We start from the raw sequence: 10787 nt of genomic DNA, 5'->3' as shown, positions 1-10787 counted from the left end.
ATCACTTAATTCTTGGGCAGTCTAGCTGGCCAAGTCCTCATATGACCTTGAAAGGACGCAGCCATTCTTTTGCCTTTACAAAGTTTATATAATTTTTGCTCACATGCATGACCTTGTTTCTTTGGAAGATCTTGCACCATCTGTAATGACCTTTTCTGTGTATGTCTTTGATTTTCCATCTTCCTTGTGGCAATTGTAAGGCTATGAGGCCTTATCAGCCTTATACAGCCAATCAAAGTTGACCTTATAGCTTTGTCCACCACTGTGCCCCAGCACACGGAAGGAGTGCCACAGACATAAGCTTGACAGTGCTGAACTCTACCCAAACCTTGTGCTCCTGGAGAACAGTAGAGTTTAAGAAATTCCTCCATCCTTTGTGTTCTGGAAAACACCTACTACAAAGAAACTTCCTTCTCTATATGACTTAGGTAAGACCCACAAATGCCGCCCTGGTTTACCTATGACAATGCCAGCCTCAGACCCTCCAAATTCCCTTTGTCTCATAAATAATTAGTGAAACTCCTTGACCCCAGTGATCAATTGGAACAAAATGCTTGCTAACCAAACTTTGATTAGGCTTCTCTCTTCCCCTAGCCCACTGAATAAACCTTGACTCCACCACAACCTGAGCCAACATAAGCCCTTCCTGAGACTTGGCTGACCCCAGGTAGAACATTCTCTCATTTACTACCGGATCCCACCACCCTTTCATCCCACTTCCCCACACCGTGCTCTTTCTAGCTTTGTTACTTCGCTGTGAAAGGAGAACTTTCATCTAACTCTTGAGATGTTACAGAGCTTATGGTCAGAAGTTCTCCCATTGGAATAGTCCCTCCCACCACCTTGCAATAGTCTTTCGGAATAAACTTTATCCTTACTAAGTCTGGATTTATTTTTTATTGGACACACTGAATGAATGAAACAACCATAACCGATCAGAGAGCAGCAATACTAATCCAGCTTTGCAAATTCTGTTGTGACTTTTCTTGCCATTAGTCACACTTTGAAATTCTGACTCCTGGATTTGCCAAACCCATCAGGCCATGGCCAGGTGCCTTGGGCCCAAAGTACAGCTGGTGGCTGAGAGCCAGGCCTCTGGAATAGACACACTAGGATTTGGATTTTGGTGCTCTCAACTCAGGATTTTAATCCTTTGTCAGGATGCACTTATTTTCCCCAGATAATATGCTTTTTAATTTTAGTTTTCCTTCCCGTATCCTGGGTCAGGTCATCAGAACAGCTCTCCTAATGAGCCCATATTGAATGAGCACCTCTAGACGCCGCCACTCAGCTGGGCCCTGGAAGTTGTATGGGGACAGGAGTATTCTGGCAATAAATGACAAGTAAATGAACTGGGAAGTACTATGAAGAAACCGTGTTCTCACAGAGCACTAAGGGAGCACCTACATACACCCGGTGGACAGGGGAGAACTCACTGGGAAGATGACTTACTTTGAGGCCTGAGGCTCAGACAGTCCAGTAATGCAAGCAGCTTGAGAGAAGGAGCCTTGAAGCCTGTATTAGGTTCTCCAGAGAGACAGAACCAATAGGAGATACCTATCTATCTACAGATACAGAGTCAGGTCCTCCAGAGAGACAGAACTGATAGGAGATACCTATGTATCTACAGATAGATATGTCCTCCAGAGAGACAGAACTGATAGGAGCTATCTATCTATCTAATTTGTCTAATCTATCTACCTACCTACCTACCGATAGGAGATACCTGTCTATCTATCTATCTATCATCTATTGATCAATAGGAGATATCTATTATCTATTTACCTATCTATAGATGTATATATCTATGTCTACCTATAGAGAGAGACAGAGAGAGAGTGAGTGAGAGAGAGATTAGAATTGGCTCACACAATTATGGAGACTGAAAGTCCCGGGACAGGGGTGTCTGCAAGCTGGAGACCCTGGGATGCAGATAATATGGTTCAGTGCAGGTCCAAAAACATCAGAACCAGGGAAGCTGATGATGTTACTCTCATTCCAAGGCCAGAGTCTTGAGAACCCTGGGGGTTAGGGGAGGGTAAGTCCTGGAGTCCAGACCATTTTGGGCTTTGTCCACCAAGATTAACAATTTGACTTTTAGTTTAAGTGGGTGTATAGTCCGTTTTCACGCTGCTGATAAACACATACCCGAGACTGCGCAAAAGAAAGAGGTTTAATGGACTCACAGTTCCACGTGGCTGGGGAGGCCTCACAATAATGGCTGAAGGTGAAAGGTGCGTCTCACATGGCAGCAGATAAAAGAAAATAACTTGTGCAGGGCAACTTCCCTTTATAAAACCATCAGATCTAGTGAGACTCATTTGCTATCTGGAGAACAGCACAGAAAACACCTGCTCCCATGATTCAATCACCTCCCACCAGGTCCCTCCCACAACAGGTGGAAACTGTGGGAGCTACAATTCAAGATGAGTTTTGGGTGTGGACACAGTCAAATCCTATTAGTGGGAAAAGGTTTGTGAGATCTTGTTTTAATGTTTGCTTTGTTGTTTAATCTGATTGCAAGTGAAGGTTAAAAACATTTTCAACCTGTTGACCATTTGCATTGTTTGCTGAATTATCTGCTCCTGTTCTCTCTGAGGTCTCCCTCAGACCTACTGAGATCTTAGCATCTTTCCTATTCATATGAAGTCTCTCTCAGCGAAGGATTTTAATCCTTTGTTGTGTTGAGTTTATTTTCCCCAGGTTATCTGCTTTTTAATTTTGGTTTTCCTTTTTAAGTAGAAGCTCTAAACTTTGTGCCTTAGTGTGTGAGGTTTTTGTTTTTGTTGAGATGGAGTCTTCCTCTGTTGCCCAGGCTGGAGTGCAGTGGTGGGATCTCGGCTCACTGCAACCTCCGCCTCTGGGTTCAAGCAATTCTCTGTCTCAGCCTCCTGAGTAGCTGGGATTACAGGCGCCCGCCACCATGCCCGGCTAATTTTTTTTTTTTTTTGTATTTTTAGTAGAGACGGGGTTTCACCATCTTGGCCAGGCTGGTCTCGAACTCCTGACCTCGTGATCCACCAGCCTCAGCCTCCCAAAGTGCTGGGATTACAGGCGTGAGCCACCGCGCCCGGCCAGTGTGTGAGAATTCTTCCATCACTTTTAATCTAAAAAAATCCTCAGCCACGTGACATTTGATAAACACGACTTAAGTTTTCTTGGTCCCTGTTGTCCGCATCCATGTTTTACACTCGTGGATTTCTGTTTTCTTCTCGGGGTGGGGCAATGCCGCCCCTGGTGCGGCCCTCAAAGGCCCAGGAGTGCAGATCCCGCCGCAGACAGACCCCTCGCCCATCTGCGCCCAGCCCTTCCCCGCAGGAGGGCTCAGGGGACCCCACGCTACTGGAATCCACCCCGAGTCACAGCTACAGATCATTACCCACAAGCGGGGTCAAAGGCCTCTTTACGGGCGAGAAAGCTGCGGCTCAGCACAAAGCCAAGCACTTTGGGAGGGAGGATCCGAGGTGCTTTATTACTCCGAACAGACGCGTAAACAAGCCAGGGTCCGCGCGGGTAGACCTGGTAGGCGGGTGGGCGGGGCGAGGGCCACGTCCGGGGTATGGAACCCTGACCCCGCCCCCAGCCCCGCCCCCAGCCCTGCCCCGGGCCCTGTGGTCCCGGGGGGGAGCTCTCCGCGCAGCCAGGTTCGCTCCAGTGCCCGCCCACCGCTGACTTCATTGGCTGCCTCCCCAGTCCCGCCCCCAGGAGGGCCCTGCTGATGTTCGTAGCCAATCCGCAGGCGCGGCGGCGGCTGCGGGTCGTGGGTCGTGGGTCGGGGGTCGCAGGTCGGGGGGTCGCAGGTCGCAGGTCGCCGGTCGCCGGTCGCGGCGGAGCCTGGGCGCTGAGGTACCGGGGTCTGGACGAGGGGTCCGCGGTCTGGCTAGGGAGCCGCGCGGGCTCATGGCGGTACGGCGGCCTGGCCTAGCTCGTGGGTTCGCAGGCGGGCCGCCCCTCCCCGGGCTCCTAGGGGGACCCTCCAGCTGAAGGGGCGGTGGCCGCGACTGTCGAGGGCTGGCCCCAGGTGGCTAGGGTTGGGGGTCAGAGGTCAGAGGTTCTGCCTTATGGAATGTTAGGGCCCCGCCCGTGGAGCCCTAGGGCCGGGCCGCTCCCCATTTTCCTGTCAACTCTTGTTGAGGTGCCGCATCTTTTCGCAGAAGGGACTCGGAGGGAAGCGGGCCTGAGAGCTGCTGCCGCCCCTGAGCTCGGCCGCGAAGGCTGGCCCCGTCCCCGGGCTGCCGCCGTGGTCCTGCAGGTGACCCTCAACCCCTCGAGGACCGCCGGCCGCCTCCCTCCTCTGGGCAGGCTCAGGAGTGCGCGGAGCGGGCTGTGGGTCTGTGGCCCTCGAAGGCGTGGCGTGGGCCGGGAGTAGGGGGTCGAGCTGGGGCCACAGGCTGTCCCCGTATGGGCTGCTCCCCTGTGGCTCCGAAGCCACCTTTTTCTGAAGTTGTCGGCGTGTTCGAGATTTCGTTTCTGGAATCTCACCCGAACAACTTGGAGAGAGGAACAGGGGTGTTGTGGCTTTGGCTGTTGACTCAACGTGAAAATAAAAACCAGACATGGGGAAGTAATGAATGCAAAGTGACCCGTGAGCAAGCCGGACGGTTTTCTCCGGCTGACAGGCATGTATTTTCCCGCTAGCTTGCTCCACATACTGTGAGTTAAACTGTGTCGAAATAAGAGCAGTTTAGTCCCATAGTTCTAAGCAAGAGTCCTTAGCGTTCACCTTCTTAGTGAAGACACTTTGCAATGTGTAAAATATTGAATGCAGAGTTATTGTGCAAAGGTTCTGAGTTGAAGATTCTGAGTGCACGGAGGCTGGCAGCAGCCCTTACTTTCCATTGCAAGGATCTCAGCTTACTACTGTGAGACCAAAAGTAGTTGTTTCTTTACATATGTGGGTTTGGGGGAGACAGCTATGGATGAGGAATAGGAGCAGGGTTTGTTTTCTGCACAAAACGTATGCAATTAGAAAAAACAAAGGGTTTTTATTCTGCCTATCCTCTTCCATCTCAGCCAGCATAAGCACATTCTTTTTTTTCTATTGATATTTGTTGAGTATTTGCAGTGATTAGGAAAAGGAATATACTCTCTAACAAGACACTTCTCTTGAAACTAGGCGGTGGAGGGATGATTATGTCTTCTGTGGAATTAACCCTCGGGCTTGGTTTTCAGTGAAGAAAATGAGGCACAAGGAATTGTTAAGCAAGACCTTCCAAGGCCCAGCTGTTGTCTGTAGGACTCCGACCAGCCACGTATACATGTTTAAGAATGGCAGTGGGGACTCGGGGGACGCTTCTGAAGAAGAGTCTCACCGTGTGGTTTTGCGGCCCCGCGGCAAGGAGCTCCAGAAGAGCGGTGTCCACCAGCCTCACCAGGCGGGAGCAGGTGACGTGGTGCTGCTGCAGCGGGAGCTGGCCCAGGAAGACAGCCTCAACAAGCTGGCTCTGCAGTATGGCTGCAAAGTAAGACACCCCTCAGGGGCTCTGCCCCACTCCATTTCAAGGAACACGGGGAACTCACTGCAGGGTGGGTGCCCTTGCCGCCCTTCTTAACCCTGCCAGGCCGTCAGGAGAGGCCTGCTGTAGCAGCCAAGGACTCCCCTGTTTAGCCAGAATTGGAATGCAGGTGGGGAGTACCTTGAGTTCCGAACCCTGGCCCCCAAAGAGGGAGGGTTAGCGCATTTCCTTCTCTGCAGGGAACTTCCCCTTTTCCTGTTTTCTCCACACGGAAATTCTGAAACCTTTTTTCTTCTTTCGAGCACATTTTATTTTAGACCTAATGGGGCTGGAGATACCAGGCAGAATTTAATCCCAGATTTCTATGGTATGCTTGCTTTTCTTGTTGCTTTTATTTTTCTGAACCTTTCTTGGTGGTAGCTTACTTGACTGGTAGTTTTACCTTCTCTCTTTTAGAACTGCATGATCTTTTGTATGCTGTGTATCTATATAACCCTGTTTTTCTCTAATTATGTTTTTAGCATTCAGAGTGATTAACAATGGCAAAGTAAGTAGGAAAGTATTTCTAGAATTGCTGCATTTTCTCCTAGATTGTAACTATTTCACTTTGCTAACACTGTGCTACAAATTTGTATGGCCTTCTCTAAGGGTATAGAAGCTACTTAATTTAAAACATCTCTTTCTCCTACAAGTGTCTTATCTAACAAGGTCCAAATGTCTAAAACATGTTGTGTGGGGGTGTTGCGGTCTTTCAGGGAAATAAACAGGTTGGTCTCCGGGGACACATAGTGGTCTTTAAATTGTACTGACATTTATATTTGGCTCCAATAAGCAGCTTCTGCAGGCATACTGTGTGGCTTACAGAACATGGGCTGAAAAATGAAGCCTGTCCTACAAAGACTGGAGAATAGATGGAGTAGGCTTCTTGGTGTGGTGATGTCTAAATCTGTAAAGAATATATAAAGCCTTTGAAAAGTGATCAGTTTTCCTATTTGAAGTAAATAAATTTGCTCTTAATTTATTAAAGGCAGAGACAGAAAGATCTCAAGGGTCTCATGCATTAGATTCAGGACATAGTAAATTAAAAATGTCCCCTACCCCAATTCAGTTACAATAACAGCAGTTGCTGAATAATAATGGAAATGATTGATTTGAATGAGATCTGTTGGCTGTATTCACTTTCTAGTTTAAGTGGACTTAAGTGTTAAAAGTTTAGAGTTCATCTCTGATGCTTTTGGAAAGTTTTCAAACATTAGTTTGAGGGAGCGGTTACCCTTTGACTTAAATTTCCCCCTGCTTCTTAAATCTTAGTGTTTGATTATGAGAGGAGTTTGTCATGAACTTAGTTACTTGATAAAACTCATAGCATTATTCCTTTTTCCTGACAATTTAGTACTGTAACTGTAAGTCACTTCTATTTAATAAGTTTATATACCCCACAGTGTTTCTGGGAAAGAAAATGCCGAGGGCATATCTCTCAACTTTATTACAGGTAAACTGGATTTTGAGTGTGTCTGCAGAGCTGGCTGAGGCTGTGTGTTTGGTGAATGCTAACATCTGGCAGCTACTTAGTTCTGGCATGAGGGGGAAGGCAGGCAGATGGGGGCACTATTGCCTCAAAAGTTAAAGGTGGAAAAGGCTGCAACATTCCTTTTAGTGCCATGGTGGTTTCGCCCAAAGCATTTTGTTGCAGTCACACTTTAAACAGTTTAAGAAAGATCTGTTTTTCAAAACTGATCTTAAATTGTTCAAACCTATAAATCTTTAGGAATATCTGATTACTAACTATATATTGAGGTTGAGTGAAAGCAAAAAAACAAAATTTCAGCCTAAACTCACTTTGTGTACAGCTGCAGTTTTCCAGTCTTCATCAGATTCATCAGTGAAGTGGGCTTGAATCATCACCCAGAAAGATTAAGAGCCACTTTCTGGAAAGTTATTTTTAAGGAGCTCCACATATTTTGTGATGTTTATCTTCATGCTTTCCTAGGTTGCAGATATCAAGAAAGTCAACAATTTCATCAGAGAACAAGACTTATATGCTTTGAAATCTATTAAGATTCCAGTGAAAAACCATGGGATCCTGACAGAGACCCACAAAGAACTAAAACCCCTTCTGAGCCCATCTTCCGAGACCACAGTGACCGTGGAACTGCCAGATGCAGACAGAGCAGGTGCAGGCACCGATGCCCAGGCCAGCCAACTGATGGATTTCTTTAAGGGGATTGACCAGGACATTGAGTGTGCAGTGCAGTCAGAAATCTTTTTACATGAAAGTTACTGCATAGACACCTCCCATCAGCCACTGCTCCCGGCACCTCCAAAGACGCCAATGGATGGTGCAGATTGTGGCATTCAGTGGTGGAATGCTGTTTTCATCATGCTTCTAATTGGTATTGTCTTGCCTATCTTTTATTTGGTCTATTTTAAAATACAAGCTAGTGGTGAGACCCCTAATAGCTTGAACACAGCTGTCATCCCCAATGGCTCAATGGCAATGGGTACAGTTCCAGGGCAAGCCCCCAGACTAGCAGTTGCAGTGCCAACCGTCCCTTCTGCAGACAGCCAGTTCAGTCAGACCACCCAGGCAGGGAACTAAGCTTTGTTTTTAAAGAATCAGCCCAGCTTTAGCAATTGGCTGTTGATGTGCCTCAGCTGTCATTGGCGATGGCCTAGGGGTGCTGCATTTTGCTTCCGGGGAAGGATGGACACTTTTCAGAAGTCACTGCAGTATTCTCAATTGCACTGGCCCTGGGCATGGCCTTACCCAGTCTAAGCCGGCAGGATCTAAAACAGCAGCGACCTCAGCCTCTATCCAGAGAGGTGCAGCAAGAGAGCCATTTCCATGTGACATTTAGTGGACTGGCCAGTTCATAGCAGCACTGTGTGGACCCCCAAGTTGGACGTGCTTGGAGGGAAAGAAATGGCCTCTGTGAAGGGACCTGCAGTGTGAGAGCCAGTGGCATCTGCATGGGTTGCCTGGCTCTCGGTGTATCCTCACTTGCTGTGGAGTGGGGATTGGCTTTGAGAAGGAGTGTTCTCTGTCTGCCTGGCAAAGGTGCTGTGGAATAGTCTTGGCATGCCACCCTGTTTTAGAGAGTGACAGTTACAATTGTAACAAGCCTACTTCATATTGGCCCCCTCAGTTAGCCTTTTTGAGGCAATGCCATTTCTAGAGTTGATAAAGCCCTGGACCCAAACTGCTGCACTGTTGAATAAAGGGCAGTCCTGCTCCTGTCCTTTTAGAGCTGCTTAGTGTGACACACAGGCATCTCCCAGGCCAAGCACACACAGGCTGTGCCCAGTTCCGCAGGAGCCGTCCCACAGTGTGGCTGTCTGGATTCTCCCACTTGTCCTCCTTGGAAGGAGCTCTTGCAGGCCAGTGTTTGGAGGGGAGGATGAGTGCCTGTCACTGAGGCTCCACCATGGTTGGCATCTGAAGCTGGGCATTCGTCAGGCCTGTGCTGAGAGCCGCAGCCCCTGTGCACACCTAACACAGGGCGCTCCCCCTGCTGCTTCCCTGGCTCACTTCTTCGGAGCTCCAGAGTGAGAAGGCTGCTTCGTCCTTTTTCTCTGGGTGATGCCCTTAACACTATATACAATGTAACTCACAATGTTCCAGGACCAAAGGCTTGATGGAGGGGCTAGAGGTGACCCTTGTTGTTAAAGGCGATCAGAACACCTGAGGGAGGAAGAGGCTTGCAGTTTTCCCAGCCCTTCCTGCTGCCAAGGCAGCAGTGGTGCTGTGGATGGGCTGGGGACTGCTGGGCAGAGCCTGCTACTGCGTGGGAGTTGGTGCTGCCCTGTGGCATGGAGCGGTGGGAGGCGCTGAGGTGGCTCTTGGCCCGGCCTCCAAGAGTTCTGGACAGGAGGCAGACACTGCCCAGATGCTGGGTGGAGGGACAGTGATGGCCTTTGACGCATGAGGCCTGGAGAAAAGTTTCAAAGGTCTCACCATGTAAAGAGTGATTTCCAATTTCTCTCCTTTCAGTTGTGTGAAAAAAACAACTGGCCTGGGTTCCATTAGCAAATTAAACCATCTTCAATCTTAAATTAGAGACCAGAATGATCTTCAGGATGGAAAGAACTTCTGAATCTCTGCAATAGGAAATGTTTTGATCATGCAAGTGCTTTTCCAGCCAAATGTCTGTGCTCTCCCTGTCACTGAGGGCCACAGGTTCTTCTAACATCTGCCACTGGCACTTCACCAGGCAGGCCTTGGAGTTCCATGACAGAATCACTTTTGTCAGACAAAGAATGTATCCTTTGCTTTTCTCAAATGGAATAAAATCATTTCTTCTGTGAAGGAAAATTGATTCCTCCTTTTTAATTTTTTTTGGCGATAGTCTCACTCTTTCCTCCGGGCTGGAGTGCAGTGGCGCAATCTCAGCTCACTGCAACCTCCACCTCCCGGGTTCAAGCGATGCTCCTGCCTCAGCCTCCTGAGTAGCTGGGATTACTATCACACATCACCATGCCTGGCTGCTTTTTGCATTTTTAGTAGAGATGGGGTTTAGCCATGTTGGGCAGGCTGATCTCGAACTCCTGACCTCAGATAATCTGCCCACCTCAGCCTCCCTAAGTGCTAGGATTACAGATGTGAGCCACTGCACCCGCCCCAACCTTTTAAAATTCGGGGATTGATAATTTAGCATTAAAAGATGTGGGATGCTGCTGGAGAAGATAGAGGTGTCTGTCAGGAGTGAGGACTGTGCCTGTCCCCTGCACCTGGCCACCAACTTGGGGCTTGTACTGTGCCCGAGGTTACTCGGACAGGTGCAGGACAAAGTGGTAACCAGTGCTCTGGGGATGATTGATCGCTGATTGATCTGTATACAGGCTTTAATATTGCTTTATTAGGTGTATATAAAAAATACCACGATACTTCCTATTCCACATTTTGCTGTTTTCAGTGTCTTTGGGGAGTGAATATTTTAGAGAAATAGATTTGCTATCTAGTCTCCAGTCTTTTCGGTTGAACTATAGTGCTGAATGTTGAAGCCCAAGGAATCTCCATTGTCAAGCAAATGACGTTTTAATTTTACTCTGGAGAGACAAAGCTGCAGGGACTAAGCAGACACCTCAGGGTCACCCAGAACCGCCACTGCCCAGCAGAGGTGAGGAAGGTGTGGTCCGGCCTAGGAGCACGTTGGGAGGACAGTCAAGGCCCCGCCATGCAAGGCCTTCTGCGCTGCAGTTGGGGGAGTGTGGAGGGGAGGGGTGGGAGGAGATGTGCCTGAAGTCATGGAGTTAAAAGCCACTTGGGGCCAGGTGCAGTGGCTTACGCCTGTAGTCCCAGCACTTTGGGAGGCTGAGGCGGATGGATCATTT

The 10787-nt window shown here is 48.6% G+C and overlaps 1 protein-coding gene across 4 annotated transcripts; it reads left to right on the top strand.

The window, feature by feature from the left end:
- The first annotated feature begins 3625 nt into the window (after positions 1-3625).
- Positions 3626-9768, top strand: LYSMD4 (LysM domain containing 4). 4 transcript variants are annotated; one of them, XM_054450784.2, is made up of 4 exons: positions 5269-5462; positions 5759-5823; positions 5978-6003; positions 7447-9768. In XM_054450784.2, the coding sequence occupies exons 1-4, from the start codon at positions 5269-5271 to the stop codon at positions 8053-8055; spliced, it is 894 nt and encodes a 297-aa protein (XP_054306759.1). In that variant the 3' UTR covers positions 8056-9768. The 4 variants fall into 4 exon arrangements, with proteins under 4 accessions (XP_063509114.1, XP_054306757.2, XP_063509115.1 ...); XM_063653044.1 differs by lacking the exons at positions 5759-5823; positions 5978-6003 and adding an exon at positions 3626-3757 and having other exon boundaries at positions 5173-5462; XM_054450782.2 differs by lacking the exons at positions 5759-5823; positions 5978-6003 and adding an exon at positions 3698-3846 and having other exon boundaries at positions 5117-5462.
- Positions 9769-10787: the final 1019 nt, after the last annotated feature.

This window comes from Pongo pygmaeus, chromosome 16, assembly GCF_028885625.2.
Source record: "Pongo pygmaeus isolate AG05252 chromosome 16, NHGRI_mPonPyg2-v2.0_pri, whole genome shotgun sequence".
In the NCBI taxonomy this organism is placed as follows: Eukaryota; Metazoa; Chordata; class Mammalia; order Primates; family Hominidae; genus Pongo; species Pongo pygmaeus.
This window is presented reverse-complemented; position numbering and strand designations above follow the sequence as displayed.

Bases quoted from the DNA above. Each gene is read 5' to 3' on its own strand.
- LYSMD4 (XM_054450782.2), top strand. From the start codon at position 3,719: ATGTTCGTAGCCAATCCGCAGGCGCGGCGGCGGCTGCGGGTCGTGGGT. The intron at 3,847-5,116 runs GTACCGGGGTCT...TCTTGAAACTAG, and splicing joins GGCGGAGCCTGGGCGCTGAG to GCGGTGGAGGGATGATTATG. The intron at 5,463-7,446 runs GTAAGACACCCC...ATGCTTTCCTAG, and splicing joins CTCTGCAGTATGGCTGCAAA to GTTGCAGATATCAAGAAAGT.